At 33.8% G+C, this 22,461-nt stretch overlaps 3 protein-coding genes and 1 non-coding gene across 4 annotated transcripts; 3 read left to right on the top strand and 1 right to left on the bottom strand.

Moving 5' to 3' along the window:
* Positions 1-60: 60 nt before the first annotated feature.
* On the bottom strand, positions 61-2,915 carry LOC132173129 (transcription factor bHLH110-like). The gene is made up of 6 exons (XM_059584716.1): positions 2,466-2,915; positions 1,287-1,412; positions 1,116-1,181; positions 884-949; positions 354-413; positions 61-168 (listed from the first exon to the last, which is right to left on the bottom strand). The coding sequence occupies exons 1-6, from the start codon at positions 2,913-2,915 to the stop codon at positions 61-63; spliced, it is 876 nt and encodes a 291-aa protein (XP_059440699.1).
* Positions 2,916-10,165: 7,250 nt separating this feature from the next.
* Positions 10,166-10,237, top strand: TRNAH-GUG (transfer RNA histidin (anticodon GUG)). Its single transcript has one exon. It is a non-coding gene; the product is annotated as a tRNA-His (tRNA).
* A 2,219-nt stretch (positions 10,238-12,456) lies between these two features.
* LOC132171160 (mitogen-activated protein kinase homolog NTF3-like) lies at positions 12,457-16,206 on the top strand. The gene is made up of 3 exons (XM_059582402.1): positions 12,457-13,032; positions 13,204-13,627; positions 15,299-16,206. Exons 2-3 carry the CDS (start codon positions 13,205-13,207, stop codon positions 15,980-15,982), a joined length of 1,107 nt encoding a protein of 368 aa, XP_059438385.1. The 5' UTR covers positions 12,457-13,032; position 13,204; the 3' UTR covers positions 15,983-16,206.
* A 3,125-nt stretch (positions 16,207-19,331) lies between these two features.
* On the top strand, positions 19,332-20,465 carry LOC132172138 (bZIP transcription factor 11-like). The gene has a single exon (XM_059583588.1). The coding sequence runs from the start codon at positions 19,797-19,799 to the stop codon at positions 20,286-20,288; it is 492 nt and encodes a 163-aa protein (XP_059439571.1). The 5' UTR covers positions 19,332-19,796; the 3' UTR covers positions 20,289-20,465.
* Positions 20,466-22,461: the final 1,996 nt, after the last annotated feature.

The following is a 22,461-nucleotide window of genomic DNA, read 5'->3' as shown; positions in this document are numbered from 1 at the left end:
TTTTTAAATTACAGCCTTCAAATTGTCTCCTTTATTGGTGATCGTGGTGACTAAAAGCCCTCAGACGTCATAACTACCTATATATGATGCACATGATAGGGGCAGGAGGCACAGCCCTCTACTTCTAAGGTCTCGTTTTGGCTCTGCTCCTTCCTCCTTCCTCAAACCCTGTCATTATTATTAACAAAAACAAATCATATCAAACCAATTTTCTTGAATATAATAAATGGACAAAGATTTCTTTCAAAATTGAGTCAAAGAAAATTCCTTTCATATGTGTTCTTTAAATAATATGTATTTTTCCCATGTTAAGGGATATATATATATATGGCCAGAAGAATTGAATATCTTACCGGTTGCATGGCTCTAATGGGCTTGCTGTGCGAGGACTTCGTATAAGGCGTGCTCAATGCCTGCAAAAATCAAAACCTGTTTGAGTTCCAATGAGAAGTGCACGTTCTTTAATACAGCTAGTGTGTGGGTTATTTTTTGCATATCTTATGTGCTCCATAGTAACACGGTAGCTTTAATTTATGAAAGTGGATTCCACTTCTTTTTTTTAAATGACAGAAATTTCTCGAGAAATGCCACTTCGTATATTCACTCCACTCCTGAAGGGCAATGCGCCCTCCACGAATTGGGTTGAACAACCCCAAAAAGTTGTTTACACCCATAAAAATTCAAACTTTAAATCTAGCGGAAATGCCAACAAATTCAAAACCTTTGTTACTTGGGCGGGTTTATAGTAGATTCTACGTTTCTTTCTCGATTGCACTAGTTGTCTGATATTAGTATACCATGGCTATGAGGCTATCAAATCATGATCACATACATGGATTCAGAAGAGATCAAACGTTGGAAAGTAAAAAAAGAAAGTAATCACCTGGACTTGTTGATGAAGGAAATGGATGTACCCAATAGCTTCTGTTAATACGGTGGCTGTGTCTGTCTGCAACCTCCATCCATTCAAAACATTAAAAAAAGTTGACAGAACAGAACAGAACAGAAGCATGGCCGATCGAAGATATTATAATCCCCTTTCTTAGAAACACATAATTAGTGGGTTCTGATGAAGCATATTGAAACGACAGAGAATAGAGAGATGGTAATTATACCTTGCCAAAAGGTGCCACCAACTTCTGCAGAGCTGCAATCCTGTCCATTAGCTTCTCCTTTCGTACCTAGTTTAAAACCAATCCCACAAGCGCACATGCACTATTACAAAGTGGAGTAATTAAAATTTAACTTGAATATTTGTTGAGTATCTTATATATCTATATAATGACCTTCAGTGGTGGGCATGAGCATCGTGACGCTGACCGCGACTTCTTAGCTTCTGCAAATGACTCTTTTGGCTCAGAAGCACTACTTTCTCTCTTTGCTCTTCTAACTCCATTCATTAAACCTGGCGTCTTTTAAAATCAAGGAGAAAATTTTAATTTATGAATATTGTGGAACACTCCAAAATTTTAATTTATGTTTAGGTTCTTCCGCTATTTGTAACGACTTCTACCATTATCAGCGACGATATTGAAGTCGATCGTCAACTGATAACCTTTTTTTACGAAGCAAATGTGATGTTATAAGTGAAGACTTTTTAGACTTTGATGATTAAGAGAACAAAATTTGTAAGGAGAATTCTTAGAATGTATAAAGTAAAAGTTATCCACACATACGAAGAGGATAAAGCAGAAAGAAATGTAAACTTGAAACGGAAAAACTGGAGGATTTCCTTCGATATAATCAAATATCTGATACAATATTGTCATTACTAGCTATCTAGCTCCTTCAAACTTTTTCTAACAATATATAATACGGTCATTGAGTCTATATATGTATATTGGCTTTACTAGCTAGCTATAGCTAAAAGTATGTATATTTTATTAAAGTATTGATTAAATGATTAAATTTACATCTTCCTATGAACTTAAGTTTTTAAGATAATTGGTAATTTAACATGGTATCAGAGCCAAAGTCCTGAGATTGAACTTTGACTCCGTCAATTCATTCCTATTTAAATTAAATATTTTACGTGTTGTGCATCACCTATTAAAAATGTAATTTGAGCCCACATGTGAGGGGAGTGTTAAAGTATTGATTAAGTGATTAAATTTATTTCTTCCTATAAGTTTAAACTTTTAGGATAACTAGTGATTTAACATGTTTAAAATGTCGTGTTTCAATAACAATAATAAAAATAATAAAAATAATAAAAGACAGTAATTAGTTTACTGAGAGTCTGAGAGTGCCAAAAACTCCAATGGTATGCATTTATCTTCCCCTCTAGGGTCTAAACCTCTAGCTAGCCCATTTTTTGTTCTCAGTTAATTATATACCTTTATTTTTTTGCAGTTGTAATTGCAATGGTCTATATATGCTTATGATAATTTTACTAACAGAAGCAAAAGCAATATCATATATATCAATGATTTAATTACTGGGAAGAAGAAGAAGAAGATGCTCACCTTGTTGGAGCTGTTTGATGGGCTGTCTGAGAGGTCTTGCATGTGATCAGGGCTTAGAGAAGTACTAATTCCTTTAGGAGCACCTACAACATCATGTGAAGCCTGGCTAAAATTCCCACCATAATTGGTAGATGTCAAGAGATCCAATGTTTGCAAGTTTAAGCCCAAAGAATTTGAAGCTAATGAAGAAGATAGATCTGAAGTTGAAAAACATGGGAAAACATGGCTGAAATTATAACTACTGGATCCAGCTACTCCTCCAAAACTTGCAGGGTTCTGACTATTAGAGTACAAATCTCCAGCCGAAGGCTCTTGTCCAGCAGAAGAGAAGTTGCCGAGACATAGATTCTCACATAGATCATAATTAGCAGAACATTGATGTCCATGATGTTTTGTTGGTAGTGAAAGTGATTGGTCTTCTGCAATATTAGAGAGGCTGTTGCATACCATTTCACTCAATTTTGGGAAAGTGTCTGGCATCTCTTCTTTGAATTTTGGAAGCAGCAGCTGATTGGCTGATTGTTGGCTACTTTTTGCATCACAAAAAAGTAAGTCTTGACAAACCGAAGGTCGGCTAAGAAGAGGATGATCATCGATGGAAAATTTTGGCCATGATTCCCTTGAACTAATTGGGACGCTTTCAGCTGTGATCATATTGATATAGCTATTGTAGTTACTACCATTTCTGCATGATCAATATTGAAGAAAATTAGAGAGAGAAATTCGTATATATAAGCAGCCAATCCAACGATTCAGAAAAATAAAAAGATTGGAGTTCAAATATTATAGTAAGCTTAGCCAAATAGCCAAATAGAGACACGAAGATTTACATGGTACTGTTTTAGACCTAACAAAAATATTACAAAATCACACAAAATACTCTCCTAATTAGTCTGTAAACTGTAATTAGGTGCAAGACATAAGTGTATAAAACCCTTTAGAAAGGTCTTCAAGCTACGTCAACAAACATATATATATATATATATATATATATATATAAACTCACAAAAGATTAACCCTAGGAAACTAACTTTATTCTAGTGATCAAGCGCCTCAACTATGAAGAAACCAGTGAATATTATATTTTAGTTTTACACATACTGATCACCCTTAACTATATATTCTTAAAAAAGATTAGCTTGGTTGAGAAGTGGTAATATATATGTGTACTCTTGACTCTAGCTATGCGTAATCATTTTATATGTTTCATTGATGTTACTGAAAACATCAGAAAACAAGACCTCTTGAATCCTCGGATTGAATATATGTGTGTATATATATATTATCAAGTTTTAACAGCTTAATTTTGCATGGATTTAGTTATATTAAGACAAGCTCAAGAAAATTAACTACGTACTGGAGATGCATATATATAGATGTAGTAGTACTTACAAAACGAAGCTTGGGCTCCAATCATGGGTAGCTGATGCTTTATAGCCAGGTTGGGTTGCTGAAGTAAAAATATACTCAGTGAACTGTTCTTGGAGCTGATGCTGATGATGAATATTTGTAGACTCCATTAGATTTAGTCTTTATGAACTTGAAAATCCCAAGATGATGAGTAGATGGAGTTAATTAACTAACTGCACGGATCTGCCACTCTATTCAAAAACAAATATATAGCTCAAATGATACAGACAAACCCACACTCCTCTCCTTTTGCCTTCTCACTTGGTCGTATTTTCTCTTTTACTCTTCAAGTCTAAGCTTAAAAGTTGCCTTCCAAATAAAAGAGAACGAAGGTTCCTTTCTCTCTCTCTCTCTTGACAAGTGACCTTTTTCTTATGTATAGGAAACTTTAAGCAACTTAACTTGCTCTTGAAACCCTATATCTTCCATATTATATTGGAAAAAAAAACCATTTATGAGATCATGTATATATAATGTCTTCGGTTTAGAGGCTCAAAAACACATGGTTTTCTCCTCCACCCCCCACAACCCCACCTCCAAATCATTCGATGGGCCTCACAATATTCTGGATACTGTAAATAGGTATTAAAGCCATGCCATTAGAGAACAAGCAAGACATAATTATGGACCTTTTGCTCATTCATCAAAAAAAAAAAAAAAATTATGGACCTTTTTACTTGCTAATTAACCTAGATTTAGGACCCACCATCATATATATAGAAACATGTCGCCCGCTACTTAATTTGTATAACTGCATTAATGATTTTCTCAGAAAATAAGTCAATTTATTTCCACTGGTATGTAAATATGCTGCATTTATAGTGATGCCTGATACATTAATTAAGGTAATCTAATTAGGTTTAAATTTGTTAATTCAAATGCCTTGCACTAATATGAGTTAAATTCTTAAATGATATTAAGAAGGAAATTCCATAAACAGATCAAACACAAGCACATTACTTATTGAAATGAGAAGTAAATTACAAAACTAGGATTCGAATTTAAAATCTCTAGTTATTATCTCTGTTATGATATCATATGTGTTTGACATGCAATTGTTTTTTGAGCATGCACGAATAAATTTCTATAACATCTGAATTTTTGCGGGTCATAGGAATATTATTGTTAAGAAAGCGGGAGAAGTTTATTAATTAATGACATAAATCATTAACTTATAATGAATCCAAAAGATTAGTACACAAGGAAGAGTCCAGTCACCGATGTGTTTAATTATTGTTATATGATTGTGGCGGTTCTGGATTATTAGATTTTATTAACTATATTAAGCTGTCTTTCACTAATTAAAAAAGAAGGACTATTTTAATCAGATCAGCCCCCACAAAAGTTAACGTCAGAGAAAAAGGTTATGGGAGAATGTGAGATAAAGATCATGGGCAAGTTTGTCGCCATGCCACCTCCAACTTCATCGAAATTAATTCCTCTTTCTTTCTGCCTCTTCATTATATATGTTACAAAAATTTGTTGGGATCTTAAAGGAAAATTTTTGTCCATTAATTAAAAAATTTATTTATTGGAAAAACATTGGGATCCCAAGATGCCATTTGTATATACGTTCTAGGTCACATGGAATTTAAAATTACAAGTGAAAGTATGTAGTCTGTCTAATCCACTTTCCATACATATATAATCACGAATTGGAATCCACGTTGGATCCATTATATGCTTCGACAGCTTTATGAAAAAAAAAATCCTTATATACATTATTAAATTCTAGATAGATGGAAAAGAATTATTATTTGTTATCAATTATTGCTAGTCAACCAAGCTCAAAATTCAAGCTGTTTTTAATTGTCTAAGAGTGCGTTTTTAAATAAAATTATATTTTTAAATGGAAAATAATAAAATATATTTTTTTTAAATACACAATTTTAAATATTAAGGTTAATAATTTTTTTAGTACTGGAGTTTTGAGGTTTTTTAATTTTCCCGCTTAGGTTTTGAAACATGACAAAACTAGTACCTCCGATTTTGGAAAAGACCGAATTACCACCTCCAGTTTGAAAAATTTGATGGGGGTGGCCGAACCACCTCGGCCACCCCCAGTTTGACCTCAGCCACCCCAAGGCCAGTCTGGGGGTGGCTAGAATTTTTCAAACTAGAGGTAGTGATTCGGTCTTTTTCAAAATCTGAAGTACTAGTTTTGTCATATTTTAAAACTTAGGGGAAAAAATTAAAAAACCTTAAAACCCAAGTACCAAAAAAGTTATTAACCCTAAATATTAAATCACAATTTTATCTATTAAACCTAATATTTGATACTTTTTCATAATTAATCATATATCCATGCCAAGCGGGGGAACGTTGCATTGATTTGGCGCTCCTATCAAAAGCAGAGAAATCCAAACATATTCCTCACAAGATTGGCAACAACGCCGAGGATTCAGCCAAGTTTCCCGCATCCCCTCCCCATATATTTTCTCATTATTACATATTTGCATGATTTATCATAGATAAATTTAATCTTTTGATACGATAATGAAACTTTACGACTCATGAAAGTAACACATTTATTAGTGTATAAGCACTTAAAAAATGAGGTATAAAGTTGCCCAATTGAAAGGCTTTGGATTTATAAAGCCAATATAATTAAATAAATATTGATGATGCTAAAATCTGCACGGCCAACTTTACGTTAAGAGGGGCCAGAAATTATAGGGAAGAATGGCTCTTAGAAGCCTGTCGGGGTGAACAGGTGGGGAATACCTATAATACCTAATTAGTTGAGAACTTGGAAAAAAGTCTTTCTTCCTCGACCGAAAGAGTTATGGAAGAAGTGTGTGCTTTTGGAATGAATGAATGAATGGAGTGCTTAATTACCTCCCCTTTTAAACCATGTTCCCTCCAGTTGAAGGTCATTCTTCCCTCAAACAATCATTCATGCCATGTGCGCCTTCCAACTAGATTGTGTGTGGTTCGTCCATGAATATTTTAATTTTATTCTCTTAAAACTAAAATTAAAAAAATAAAAAATAAAAAAAATAAAAAAATAAAAAAAACCAAAGGAGTGCATAAATAAAAAAATAAAAATAATAATAACAAGTTTTTTTGGCATATATAAAAGATTAGCACTGTAGTTGGCATAAATTACAAATTACTTAATGTCGTATGAAAGTAAATTCAGAAGTCTAGCTAAGATATGTCAAAAAAATAATTTAGTTTCTACAATTAAATTCCGTTAAAATATTTTACAAATTCTGTTAGATGTCACGTCAACGCTAATAAAATGGTGACACGTGTCACTCTTAATTAAAAAATATATAAATATATTAAACCAAAAAATAATTTTCTTCATTTTTTAAAAAAAATTACATTTTTAGTTTTTATTTTATTAATTTTTTATTTTGGTTTTTAAGAGAATAAGGGTATTATAGAAATATAATAATAATTAAAAAAAAAAAAAAAAAAAGTGGCATTTTTTACACACTTTAGTAGTTTGATAACGTTGATGTATCACTTTAGCACACTTTAAACTTCATAGGGCTATTTCAAAAACGGTTGAGTTAAAAAAGTTTTTTTTTTTTTTTAGATATTTTTCCCTTTTATTTATTGCATTGTTTTTTTGTTAATTGTTATGTTCAACTTAGCGTACAATAGAGTTTCTTATTAGGTTGACAATTCAAAAGAAAAAAATGAAGAAACATTGTCAATTTAGTAGCATAAAAGGTTAATAAGGCATTTATTTTTTTAAAAAAATAATAATTATTGGCTCAAATCTAATAACCCTTTGAAATATACAATGGTTGATGGCCCATCATAGCTTAATGTTGTATTAGCATAATCCAAGCCTAAAACGAAGACTTTTGCTATAAATATCTCTTTTCCCCATTGCATTTGGCACAAGGAAAAAGAAGTATGACTAAAATCAGAATATATGTTTTTATCTTTGTTATCCTCTTGATGATCATCTTCGCATTTTCTATGAACGGAGGTAAGTAGTTTCAATTCTATTTGTTATGCCTATAATTAGCATTCAATATAGCTTTTAACTTGGAATCAGTTAAATCAAAAGTAGTTCGTATCATTATTAGACATGTTATATAAATTCTTTTTCCCCTAATTATTGTCATAACATTAACTAAATGATTAAACCATCCATTTTCTATATGTTTAAACTTTTGGGATAAATGATAATTTGTCTAATTTAAATTAATTAATTTTTTTTTGAAACATTAAATTAATTATTTTAAGTGTTAGGCCATAGTTAGAATACAAGTTAAATAATTAAATTAAAATTTTGAGGTAATTACCTTTTTTCCCAGCAAACTACCACCCTCCATCAATCTGGCCCCATAAACTGACACTCTTACCACATGACTACCTCGGACTACAATTTTCTTATCCAAACCCTCCTTAATTATTCAACCTCGTTAAAAAAACTTTAAATGACGTAAATACCCTAACTTTATAAACAAAATTAGCATATAATACCCTTAAAGTTAATATATATATATATATATGTGGTTAAATTCACTTTATCCTCTGAAGTTTCAGGAATTTTTCAATTCGAACCCCAATATTTAAAAATTGGTAATGTACCCTCTTATGTTTCAAAAATTTTCAATTCAGACCCTCCGTTACTAATTTCTGTCTAATTGGATAGAAATCATCACACGTGCGTCTCTCCTCTATTTCAATTTTGTCCTCATTAAAACCTATGAAATTATGTAATTACCATAATTAAAACCTATGAAATTGAGGGTAATTACGTAATTTTATAGGTTTTAATGATGGCAAAATTGGAACAGAGAGCATCAAAATTTCATGTGAGACGCAAGTGTGATGATTTCCGTCCAATTATAGAAAAATTAGTAACGGAGAGTTTGAATTGAAATTTTTTGAAAATTAGGGGGGTACATTGCCAATTTTTAAACATTGAGTTTCGAATTGCCATATATATAATTCCCTGACAACGGGGGTTTTACTAAGTAAATTGTAGTTCGAGGTAGTCGAGTTGTCAAAATGTCAATTTATGAGGCCATATTAATGGAGAGTGGTAGTTCATGAGAGAAAAAAGTAATTACCTCAAATTTTTCTATCAACTTAAAATTTTGAGACAACTGGTAATTTAATATGGTATCAAAGAAAAGTTTCAAGTTCGAATTTTGTCTACGTAATTTACCTCTGCTTTTAATTAAATATTTTGCATGTTGGGTATCACTTAATTGTGATTTAAAAATCTTACAATTCTTATTTCAACCCTTATCTAAATTTTCACTCATTGATATTTCATCATCTAACATCAAATTTTTTGTAGCTCTAAACCTTTGGTAATTTCTAGGAAAATTTAACTCAAACCGTAGTAAGATCAAGAAAAGTTTCTCTGAAAACTGTTATATATAAAAAAAAATAATGTTATTTGTATCGATGTTTTGAATTTTATATTTGATAGAATTAACATGGTTTTATAACTCATAATGTCATATCAATAGCCACCAAAATATTGAGCAAATAACGTTTTCTCTCTCTTTTTGTGACTAATTGGCTTTAAAACTTTCTCATGCATATTGTAAAAGGTGAACGTGAACGTGAATATGCTCCAATAAAGGGGAAATATCCATATCATGAAGTAAGCAAACGATTCAAGGGAGTTCGTAGGAAGAGGGGAGATGAGGGGATGGAACTAATCAGGTGTAATGCTTTTTGCAAAGTGGAGGGCGCGGAAGAGGGAACATGCGTCAATTGGCAGTGTCGCTGCTTTTATCTGCAACGTCCCAACAAGGGACGTCCCAAACCCTAGAGTCCAAGGGATCAAGGCAATGAGAATAAAAGATCGAGGGGCTGGGAAAAAGAAAGAGAGAGAGAGATAATGCATGATGATGAGTATATTGCATATGTCTTGCTAAAATAAATTGTTCACATGATATTGGGTGGTTATATGATTGTTTAATATATATTACATGATTAAAAATAAATAAATAACTTTAAGTATGATATTAATAAATAAATAATTTTACTCCTATTTTTATCTCTAACAAAAAAATTGGCCACTCAATGTAACTTTAGTCTTTAGCTACATGACAGTCTTCCGTTGCTATTGCTAACTGCCCTGTGATGAAAAAGATATATGTGGGTTCTCCGTCTTCGTTAAAGATAGCTGCCAAAATACCATTGCTGGGCCGATCTAGGCCTGACTTAGTCAGCACCTGAAATGCGCTGCATCGCCCAAATCCAGAGAAAAAATCCACTCTATCATATAAATGTACTTATATAATTAGCATTCAGGCTAATTATATACTAAGATATATAATTTTCTTCCCTTCAACAACATTGTGGCTGTAGTTTAGTGGTGAGAATTCCACGTTGTGGCCGTGGAGACCTGGGCTCGAATCCCAGCAGCCACAAAATCGCCTTTTTTTTAAATCATTTTCTTTCCAAGTTTTTGTGATTTGGTCGGCAAGATTTGTATTTACATACCCACTGGATCCCAACTGCCGGTCCACCAGCTTCATCACTTAGACTGAAAGTCAAGTGCATTTGGCCTCTTGCGCAATAATATATATATATATATATATCATATTTTTATTTTATAATTGTTTCAAAATGTTAATACGATAATTCCAATTGATCATTAGATTTTTCTTTTAACAAATATTGATTCGGAGGTTAATTAAGAATATCACATTAGTATTGTTAAATAATTACTGGATAAAAAAAAATGGTTTCTATCATTATTCATTGCTAAATAATAAAGTCTTTTCTAAATCACATAAATTTCCTATAAATTGGGTTAAAAATATATATATATATATATATTTCAACCCAATTTCTAAAAGTGCGAATTGTCCCTTAGCATTTGAGACATTTTTTTAATAAAATATTCTTTTTTAATGACATTTTTCAATAACACAACACTTTTAGAAACTAAATTTTAAGCATTTATGTTCTGAAACTTAGTTTGTAGAAAATTTATATCATTCTCGAAATTGACTTGGAAAAAATGTATGTAATTCAATCTATTAAGCTGGAATGTATATTTAGATCATATGATCTTCATATATTTTTTATATATATTTTTAATAAAGTATTTTGAAGAAAAACTTTGTCCATTGCCTAATGTGTTGATTTCCTTATTTGGGTTGTAACTTTCTCATTATCCCTCGTCAAAAACCAACCCATTACACCATGGGCCCAGCAGAAAGCCCATAACTATATACACATGCTAAGTCGCTAACCCAGAGCTCCAAATTTCTTCAGAAGAGAATTAGGAAAAAAAAAAAAAAAAAAACTTCAGAAGAGAGATTGCACACGTGATTTTAATATATACGTAGCCCCTTTCCAATGATCCGTGAAGGAAAAAGAAATGATGAATTGACAATACCCACATTTTCTTTTTCATGCATTATTGCATTTATTATATATATTCAATTCTATTAAACACCTCATCATAGTGCCGTAACCCTTAACCCTTTGTGGAACAAGATCTCTCTCATTTTAAGTAAACCTATTTTATAGTTAACATTAAATTTTACAATTTAATGATGTCTTGATAAATATATTATCACATCATTTAAAGACTTTAAATAACGTGACATCATTTATACTATTAGATATATAAAATAAAATTTTGATTATGAATAACTTACTTTCGTTTAACTTAAAATTGAGATGATCCTTGTCTATACAAGGTATTACGTCATTTAAAACTTTTAAAATGATGTGGTATTATGTATACTATACGACAACATATACACAATTAAATTTATAATTTTTATTGTAATATCTTACAAATTAGTATGACAATCTATGCGTCACTTATCATGTCACGTTATTGTAATAATTCAGTGTAATTGTAATTTATGCGACGTCAATTTAAAATTTATATGACACTTACTATGTCAATATCACTAAACAATTAATTTTAATTGTGAATGATAAAAATTATCACAAAATTATAGATCTGGATTCTCAATAATTTGTTGGCAATCCAAGTAACAAATGTAAGCTATCTGATACTTACTGGGGTAGCTAGCCTGATCTAACAATATCATTGAACTATGAATTTGGATATTCAACAATAATTTACTGACAATTTAAAGAACAAATATCGAATGAAAATTATCTTATATTTGTTTTTCAAATAACTAGTAATGGGGACAATAAAATCACTGTGTAAGTTAAAAATATATATAAAATAAAAATTGGTGTACCCAATGACTTTTCTTATCCGCTCCGGTACGAGCAAGTTAAATTGAATTAGGCGGATTGAGAGCCCCACAGGAGGAGGAGTCTCTTTGAGAAATCATTAAATCAACAAAAATGTCAAAAAGCGACCGGCCTCAACCACTATTCTCCACGTGGGTGTCGGCTTGCTTGCGGCGAAAAAGCATGTAAATTGTACAGAATGTCACTTTGAAATGTTCACGAGATTGAATGAATTAAAGGGCAAGTAAAGGCTAGGCTTATCTTGTCAAACCATATATGCTCTCTCACCAGTCACCTCTCTTCTGGCTTCTGGCTTCTGGCTTATAATCGTTTTAGCCACCAATGATAAAAGTAAGTAGTGAAGCGAGCCGACGATAAGAGGGCGTGGCGTGGTGTGTAAAAAAGACAATTACCCGACTGTTTTGTCTTTGCACAAGAAGATAGGCAAGGTGATATTTCCTAAAAAGAACCTAAGAAAGATCCGTAGCTGTCGTTTTATGCATTTCATAGCATAGACTGCCGTGTGGGGGTGTGAATGTGATGGCTCATGACAACACCCCCATCATCCCTGATTCTTCTCAAAGCCTTCATACATATCCATCTGTCCCTCTCTAGCTACCATCGCTCACAACGACATAGCCAAATCCTAATCCCCAAACCCATCCAATCTCTCTCCTTCTGAGAGCCCAGCAATCGTTCAAGATCAGCCTTTTTCTCGTTTCCCACTTGTGTCCCAAAAGAGAAAGATTAATAAATTGCTTCTGGGCCAGAGATTCGAGCTTCATTGTGTTGAAGAATGATGAAGCTCAAGAAGAATTCGTGGCATGAATTATCTTTAGGATTTGGAATCTGGGAATGTTTTCTTGGTGGGAAAAGGTGCGGAAAGTGAGAATTTTTAGTTTAATTTAAAAGTCGGAGAAAAGAAAAAGCGAAAGAGCAAAGAAGGCAAGCCCAAAAGATCAAAATTCGAAACACCCACAAGTGGAATCGGCAAGTAAGTATCGATTCTAAACCCTTCCTCATATGTATACATATATAGAGTTGTAGTTAGCATGATTAGTGGGTTAATTAAAGTGATTAGTGTCGTCTATAGTGGTGTTCTTTGTTCCTTGAAGTAATTATAGCTGTCGTTTATTAATATGGATTATATTATGGCGAATTATAGGATGGCGAGTGTAGTTGAGCCTCCGAATGGAATTAGGCAAAGAGGGAAGCATTGCTATTCAATGTGGCAAAGTTTGTTTGAGATAGATACCAAGTATGTGCCGATCAAGCCGATAGGCAGAGGGGCCTATGGGGTCGTGTGCTCTTCCATCAATAGGGAAACAAATGAGAAAGTTGCGATCAAGAAGATCAACAATGTGTTTGAGAACCGCATCGATGCGCTGAGAACGCTGAGGGAGCTGAAGCTTCTTAGGCATATCCGGCACGAGAATGTGATCGCTTTGAAGGATGTTATGATGCCGATTCATCGGACGAGTTTCAAGGACGTGTACTTGGTTTACGAACTTATGGACACGGATCTTCATCAGATTATTAAGTCATCGCAGCCGCTTTCGAATGATCATTGCAAATATTTTCTTTTTCAGGTATTATTTTGTCTCTCAAGTAGTGTACATGTATGGTATATTTAGCCTTTCAGCTAGTCTTCCCAATGGGTTTGTATTAATTTGGTGATTGAATAAATACATGATTATGAGGGACTGACATATACTTTCTGAAAATGTATGAATTTAGCATGATTAAAGCATGTGTAAATCTTGGATATGCAATGGTTGGTTTCTGTTTGATGATTGGACTAAATGTGAATTCTGAGATTTGTTTTCATGATGCTTTTTGGGTATCTCTGTTCAAGAAAAAAACATATACTTTCTGATTGCTCCACTTCTCCTTGAAAGTTTTATACTCTTCATTCTGTCTGTGATTGTTCATGACTTTGATGCTCATCTACACCCCTTAGTTCATATATAATTGGAGTTCCTGCAACTATTTATTGGACTTCATATAAAGGTGTAAAACAATAATATTGCAATTGTAACAACCCAAGGAAAAATGTTAGTCACATCTGCGTTATCACCCCAAAAGGACTAGACAATTTGGAACTTTCCTATAATCACTTAGCACCCATGAGTGTCTTTATAAACTACCCGTTCTCTATGTGGGCTACAGTCTTCCTAATATGGGACCGAGGTGTTACAAATTCTTTTCCCCCCTCTTAAACCCCTGATGTCCCTATCAGGACCACGTCATACAGTGCTCCAATACCACATGGAATTACTAGGTGACTCTAATATTATTTGTAGCGACCCAAAGAAAAGCGCTAGCCATATATACGCCATCACCCCAAAAGGATTGGTCAATTCGAAACTTTTCTAAAATCACTTATAAAGTCTAGTATCACCTAATAAGTAAGTAATGTAGGATTTAGCAACCATGAGTTGTTTTTATAAACCATTCACTCTCTATGTGGGTTATGTGGGTTATTCATTTTTCCAATATGGAACCGGGATGTTACATCAATGTTGCAACAATTGTTATAATATAAATTAAATTATTAAATCATCCCTTCCTATAAGCTTAAACTTTTGGGATAAATGATGATTTAACATAGTATCAGAGGAGAGGTCACGAGTTCGAACATTGTCTTTATCATTCACCTCTCATTTCAATTAAATATTACACGTGTTGGGCCTCACTTATTAAGGGAGAGTTTGAGTCTATATGTGAGGGGGAGTGTTAAAATATTAAATTAATTTATTAAATCTATCCCTTCTTATAAGCTTAAGCTTTTGAGATAAGTGATGATTTAACAGCAATCAAGTGTTGTTCAAACAACATCCATCAATACCAAGTTCTATGGTTCAGCATTGTTCATTAAAAGGGTCTACTTTTTTTACTGGACTTGCTCGCCTTGAAGTCCAAGGTCTTTTGTGATCATTTGTTTTACTTTCTGTCAGAGTGACAAGTGCTCCTCTGTCCCTATTGTGGCTTCCTCTGGTTGTAGATCAAACAAACTTTGTTAAGCATGTGTAGACTGAATCACAAAATCAATTCTAATGTCAAGTATTCTGCATCATATAGCAATACCTGAGAGATGCTGTATAGAGGGTTGGTCTTTCATTGCCGGATATAATACATGTGCTACTATAAGAAGCTCTAGTTAATTTCTGAACTCTCTTCCTTTATTGTTATTACTTCCTTTTCCCAGTAATATTGATTATCAATGGTGTCTTGTGACTAATTCACATTACACATATCAGTTGCTTCGCGGGCTTAAGTATCTTCATTCAGCAAACATCCTTCACCGGGACTTGAAGCCTGGGAATCTCCTCGTGAATGCTAATTGTGACTTGAAAATATGTGATTTTGGGCTGGCACGAACCAGTGGAGGCAATGGTCAGTTCATGACAGAGTATGTTGTCACACGCTGGTACCGTGCACCAGAGCTCCTCTTGTGCTGTGACAATTATGGAACCTCCATTGACATCTGGTCTGTAGGATGCATCTTTGCTGAAATTCTTGGCCGGAAACCAATCTTCCCTGGAACTGAGTGCCTCAACCAGCTGAAACTGATTATCAATGTTCTTGGCAGCCAACAGGAAGCTGATCTTGAGTTCATTGACAATTCAAAGGCCAGGAAGTACATAAAATCACTGCCCTATTCAAGGGGGACACAATTTTCCCGTTTATACCCGCAGGCCGATCCTTTAGCTATAGACCTGTTGCAAAGGATGCTTGTGTTTGATCCAACTAAGAGAATTACCGTCACTGAAGCCCTCCAACACCCTTACATGTCAGGGCTGTATGATCCAAGATGCAATCCTCCTGCTCAGGTCCCAATTAGTCTTGACATTGATGAAAGTTTGGGGGAACAGATGATTAGGGAGATGATGTGGAACGAGATTCTGCTTTACCATCCTGAAGCTGCTTCTGCCCATGCATAGGTACTGCAAAAGCTTCCTTTGACCTTGTTGTGTTGTATAATGTCTCTGGAACAAGTTCCATTGTTCCGTAGGGAAACATGCCTTTGAGAAATGTGCTATTAAACTTAAGGACTGCACCAAGATTTTGTTTTACTTATTGTTTATTAGTTCAAGTTCTTTGATTGTGGCATCTTGTAACTTGTAAATAGTTGAAACTTGAAACTATTCCTTTTAATCTAAATCTCTGCTCCTCTATAATACTTGATGCATGCATGACACTATCATTTAGATTTTAGAACGTAGAAAATAAAGATGCATCCAATAATTATAGTTTTAGCTATCAAGAGATCATCTTATCCTTTCTTTTTCTGGAAAGTTGGGTTCTCACAGCCTCACAGGCATTTTCGGCACTCATGTTGGATTAGGCCCCCTTACATAATTTGGGACGACTAAAGTCGTCAATGATAATGATATATCAGTAACGACATTGAGGTCGTCAATGATAACTTTTCTCGACGGAACAACTATAATGACCTATTAGCAACGGCCGTCACTAAAGATCAAAATTCTTGTAAGACTGTCCACTTTGAATTTCTAGATGGGCACCTCCGGATGCCTATTACTCTTCTTGGGGTATGATGGATTGATTACCCTCTCAAACAATCAATGGGTAGTTTTCTTTTTCAGCAACTCCAACAACAATATAGTCCTTGAAATATAAACGTGGTGGATAATGATAACCCAACACTATTCCATGCTTTCCATATTCACTTAAAGGCTCTAATTTTCTCTTTAAAAGTTGGTATAATGCTTTTGTTGTCAACTGAAAGATTAAAAGAATGAGGGCAGGTGGGTCTTTAAAAGCTTTCTTATAAAATAAGATATGACCAAACAACGTGCAATATGAGCCAATCTTTCTACTGCTGCAACTTGCAAGGCTGCTAGACAGACAATCGGGGGAAGCTTCCTAGCTACTACCACCGCCCACTACAATTGTAAAGAATGAATAATGGCATCCATTGTTGATGAGATTTCATCAACTGTGAAGCAGCCAGTCAAACTATATATGGAGAATCTTGTATGTGGCGTCTGGCATTTGAAGCCACAGAAGAAGCACATGCTGATATTAATGTTCACCTAAAATATAAATATATATAATTGCATGCTTTATATCTCCCACGAAAACAGCATCTTACGATTTTTAATGGAATAGGTAAACCTTTCTTTGGGGGGGATGTACTGAAATTGTGGCCTCAACTCTCCCTCACTGCTGCTTTCATTCATTTTTGTCCTTTTTTGTTCCTTTTTTTGGTCCTTTCTCTTCTTGTGCTGAGTATAAAGAATAATAAAATAAATCAATAGAGCAACCTTCTCAAGAAAATCAATTGTCTCTTTCGGTGAGCCACCCCCACCCCCCCCTTTTTAAAACAAAAAAAATCAATCCAACAATATTCATCCTCATTTTGTCAAAGAAACAGGTTCAAATCCATGTTTATTAGTGGCCACTATGTATATATGTATGTTAGTTCGCAACTTTTGGCAACTTTTGCACCTTTTGGCAAATGATTCTCATCTACACATGATTTTTACATGAGTAATGTATATATAATATTGTTGATGTAAGAATTTCAACCGACGCTTAATTAGTTAGTCATTGTTAAAAAAAATAATAGTAATAATAATTGGAACTACCATATTAGTATTGTAGAATAATTGTTAAATAAAAATTTGATTTCTAGAATTTTTCTTTCACATATATTTTAAAAGGAGTAACGTTATATGCGGTCACATCCGCCCAGTGGGATGAAGCTATAATATGTAGTTTTTTTCTTTTAAAAATTGAATTTAATGATCATATGCTCGCTAGTTAAGTAATGCTAAAAATTACACTTTTATCTCGCAACTATCGCATTATATTGACATGACAATGCCACTCTTTTCCATCAGACATCAAGTTTCAATCAAGGTGTGGTGATGAATACTGTTCATGAAACTCTTTTGCTAACCTAATCTTTGGATCGTTATTCAAAACTTACTATTAATTGCAGCCAAACAAGTATTTTGAAAATTTGTCAGTTCATTCACTACTGCCTCCCTCAGCAGAAGCACATATGGGTGGCTCATTACACTGAAAAATGCTTCGGAATTAACCACTAAAACCTCTGTAGCTACTTGCTTTTGAGCTCAGGAAAAAAAAAAAAAAAAAAAGTTACGATAACATAATATTATGCTTGAATGAATTGAAAGGTATATAATAAGGCAACTTTACGTTATTACCTAAAATTTGAGCATATGGCATCCAAAGCAAGGAATATGCTCTTTTATCATTAACAGCTTTATTTACTTATCCCCACCATTAATTCCCCCTCCCAGTCAGAAAGAGAGGAAGGAAAAATGTTAATAAAAGTGAAAATCAGAAAGAAAGAAAGCAAAAAAAAACAAAAAAAACAAAAAAAAATGACATCTTTTTCGCTTTGATCGATTGATTGGCCTACACAACTGGGAAAAAAAAAAATCCACACACGGCATATATGCAGAATATATGATGGCCGGATCTCACGTTGTATGATTGTATCTGACCCAACTAAAACGAAAAGGCCAGCTTTCTTTTATATATATATATATATATCAAAAGCTATTTTTCTTGAATACCATTGATTGAGCATTATTTTAATCTGTGTTAATATATTGTTCTGGAAAGATATATTTGGATTTCATATTAAGATAAAATTTTCAATCTTTCAGAATGAAATTGGCTTTCGAAATATTTATTTTGATTGGATCACAATTTCATATATAATTAATCAACCTGACATTAGTGCATGAGCTGTTGTACGGACGAGATTGCCATAGATACGTAGTACACTACAATGGATCCGGCTTACCTCTGTTGGGATTCTTGGGAAAAAGTCCGGAAATCTCCAGTTAAAGGCTAAAACGACGTCGTGGAAGCCTAGCAATTAATTGTACGTAGTTGCAAGGACCAAGCTCAACCACAGCAGCACAGAAGCAACTGGGTGCAAATAATATTTTGATATCTCAACCACAGCAGCACAGAAGCTCAACCATATTTTGATATCTCATATTATTTTGAGAGTTCCTATTGCCATGATAGGGACATTAATGGCTCTACTTACCAATTTCGTGCAAATAATATTATGGCCTTAAATAGTTAAATTTACTGCCATGGAAGCTTCTCTTTGCGCATGCGCATGAACATGACCCATTGTCTCAAATAGTTCCAAACAAAATTTTCTAAGCTGTCTTTTCTCATTGCTTTTATTTTATTGCTACAACTGCTTTAATTTCTATAATAATTTAATTACAGTGGGCGCTGTTTGGTCTATAAATTCCACCTGCAACTCTCTTCAAAATCTCTTCCTTCTTCTCACCTTCTCCACCCCCTAAATTTTGGGTCTCTCTCTCTTTCTCAGGCTCTCCAATCTCCATATCCCTCTGCACAAGATATCTCTCTTTCTCCATCAGCTATTTTTTGATGCATAATATCTTGTTCTTGATGTTTGAGACTCATGTCTCCAGTTGTCAGTGAAATCCTCCTCTCTGGGTTTATGATAAACTCCACCCTTCGGCGCAGGACCCACTTGGTTCAATCCTTCTCTGTTGTCTTCCTCTACTGGTTCTACGTTTTTTCATAAACTAGCCCTGCCAGGCCCCTCTCTATATGTATTAGCGTTATTTTCAAATAATTAGCATCTGGGTTTCTACGCTTGATTATTGTACCAAGCATAATCCCGATAGAAAATCTTGTTTTTTTATTTTTTGTTGGTTAGCTTATAATTAATATTATTGTTTTTGTTAAAACATACAACTATATATGGCTTCTTCTAGTACTAGAGCGAATTCTTCAGGGTCCAGCACGATTCAGAACTCGGGGTCTGAAGGCGGCGATCTTCAGCATGTTATGGATCAAAGAAAGCGTAAAAGAATGCTGTCCAATCGTGAATCGGCACGTAGATCACGGATCCGCAAGCAGAATCATGTGGATGATCTGACGGCCCAGGCGTGTGAGCTCACAAAGGAGAACAACCAAATCCTCACAAGCATGAACATGGCCTCGCAGCTCTACTTGAACATCGAGGCTGAGAACTCCATTCTCAGAGCTCAGATGGCTGAGCTCAGCCAGAGGTTGGAGTCTCTCAACGGGATCATCAATTACATGACCTCCACAAACACTACTATTTTTCAGACTGATAATCAGGACACTCCGATCCAGGAATATGATAGCTTCATGATTAATAATCCATGGAGCTCTTCTCTCTATCTCAACCACCCCATAATGGCTTCCACCGACGTGTTTATGTACTAATCTTTCTTCTTTTGGGGTGTTGCTGCTGGTAAAAATAATAATAATAGTAATTATTAGCATTAGCAGAGTTGGCACTTGGGTTCTTCATTTGTAAATGGTATCTGCACGGATACCGTTAATCCTCTGGTTTTTAATTGTGTAACTCTATTTTATTTAATATATACTTGCATTGCAGTACACTCTGTCCATCATATAACTCAAATTTATGTGATATTTATTATGTCAACTATTAAAATGTGGACGTGGACGCCACGTTATGTGAATATTTCATGTATAATAAAACTTGTATTATTTGGGTGACGTATTAGTAACATAATCACCATCAATATAATAGTCTTTCTCATCCTTTGCAGCTCTTTAATTTCCTTGTGCATGTTGTCAAAGATGGCGTATTGAACTGGTAGTGATTTGGACAAAATAATTTAAGAATTTAATGATAACATTATTGCTTGGTCTTGCTTGCTTTTGTTTGATCTTGATAGACTAAATTGAGTGGGCCAATAAAAGTATGATGAAATTTTTAGATGTTGGTGGGGGCTCCTTCTTCATGGTGGTGAAGTAATGTGGGAAAGAAAGGCTTTTGGACATAAATTAAGAACGCAACCAAATGATGAGCTCAGGCCTAAATTATTGGCAAGGAGGATAAAACAAAATCTTTTTCCGAACCAGAAATGGAACATGCATCCTAATTATTCAAAGCCATTGTCTGCATGCCTGCAGTACTGATTGTGGCCTTGTAAATGCATGTCTGGGGTAATTTTCTGAGGTTTGCTTAGAAAGACACCGTGCTTCAAGTATGGTCTAGGAAACTTTTTTTTCAAGATTTGTATAGGACAAGGTTTTTCTTCAGGTGGGTTTTTCTATAAATCAATCTATTGATATGTACGCTGTTCAAAATACATGTGATTTTCAAGTGTATTTTTAACAAAGTATATGATATAAAAATGTATGTAGTGTATTTTGGACATTTATTAGTTTAATACATATAATTAGAGGAAATTTCTCCAAACCCAATTTGAAAAAAAAATTTATCTACTGAGTAATGCTCTAAAACCCACATTTTTGACTAGCAACTATCTTACAATACTGACATAACAGTTTGCCAGTTTCAACTAACCTTTAGATCAGTCTTTGTAAAAATAAAAAAATACAATAATTAATTAAGACGGTCACATTAGTATTGTAAAATAAAAAATATAATATATAACATTACTTTTATCCATTAATAGTTATGAGAACTCTATAAATTCAACTTCCGCGCAACTCCAATAATTAATTGGCAACAAAAGTAAATAGCGGATTTCAAACTGATGAAATTATATATCGTCCCTAAAAAAAATCAATTTATGCAAAGGCTTTTATTCTAAACCTAACAACAGTTTCCTGGGGATCTTGTAGGTGGAAGTTTTGATCTCTGGGTTTCACTTTGATAGTGTCTTCCACAACCTTATCATGAATGAATGAATTTCACTTCCCCATATATGCACTTCAATCTCAATAAAACTTGCATTTCTTCCAATTTGTACCATAAATCTTCTATAATATCTTCTCTGGATTATTATGCTGCATTTGCGTCTCTGGTTATAGGTTTCCGAATGAAGTAAACGATGTAGATTAAGAGTCCGTTTAGTTTTTGAAAAAAAAATTAGAGTTCATTTAGTCATGTGATTTTGCAACTCAAAAGCCCATTTTTAAACAAAATAATTTTAAAAACCAAATCATAATTTTGCCAAAAGCTTAATCGCATTTTCAAATCTAACGTTTTGAAAAAACCCCCTCGATCCCCCTCTCTTAGAAGAAGTTATGCGAACGATCATGTGATTCATGTGCATTACACTTTCTGTTGACTCAAGTGGAAGAAGGAAACGAGGTGGGTAAGTTAGGTATGGACTCATATCCTAGAAAAAGAAAGAAAATAAACATATTGGGCATAAAGTAAAGTAGCTAGCTATCTAAATCCAATTAATTAATTAACCCTTCTTTTCAAGAACCAAAAAAAAAATAATCCATCTTCTACACGATGGAATAAGAAATATATACATCACCCAAATGTACTTCTTGACTCTTGGAGTTGATTAATTATGTGGTTAAAAATACCCAAGAGTAATGCTAATTTTTTATTAACAGGATGACTGCTACTTGTCGCCAACCATTTCTGTCAATAAACTAAGGC

This window comes from Corylus avellana, chromosome ca2 (assembly GCF_901000735.1).
Source record: "Corylus avellana chromosome ca2, CavTom2PMs-1.0".
Taxonomy (NCBI): Eukaryota; Viridiplantae; Streptophyta; class Magnoliopsida; order Fagales; family Betulaceae; genus Corylus; species Corylus avellana.
Note: the sequence above shows the minus strand (reverse complement) of the source record. Positions and strands in the feature narration are given on the sequence as shown.

Bases quoted from the DNA above. Each gene is read 5' to 3' on its own strand.
- LOC132172138 (XM_059583588.1), top strand. From the start codon at position 19,797: ATGGCTTCTTCTAGTACTAGAGCGAATTCTTCAGGGTCCAGCACGATT.
- LOC132171160 (XM_059582402.1), top strand. From the start codon at position 13,205: ATGGCGAGTGTAGTTGAGCCTCCGAATGGAATTAGGCAAAGAGGGAAG. The intron at 13,628-15,298 runs GTATTATTTTGT...TACACATATCAG, and splicing joins GCAAATATTTTCTTTTTCAG to TTGCTTCGCGGGCTTAAGTA.
- LOC132173129 (XM_059584716.1), bottom strand. From the start codon at position 2,915: ATGGTATGCAACAGCCTCTCTAATATTGCAGAAGACCAATCACTTTCA. The intron at 1,413-2,465 runs GTGAGCATCTTC...TGATTTTAAAAG, and splicing joins CATCAAACAGCTCCAACAAG to ACGCCAGGTTTAATGAATGG. The intron at 1,182-1,286 runs GTCATTATATAG...GTTTTAAACTAG, and splicing joins GCTCATGCCCACCACTGAAG to GTACGAAAGGAGAAGCTAAT.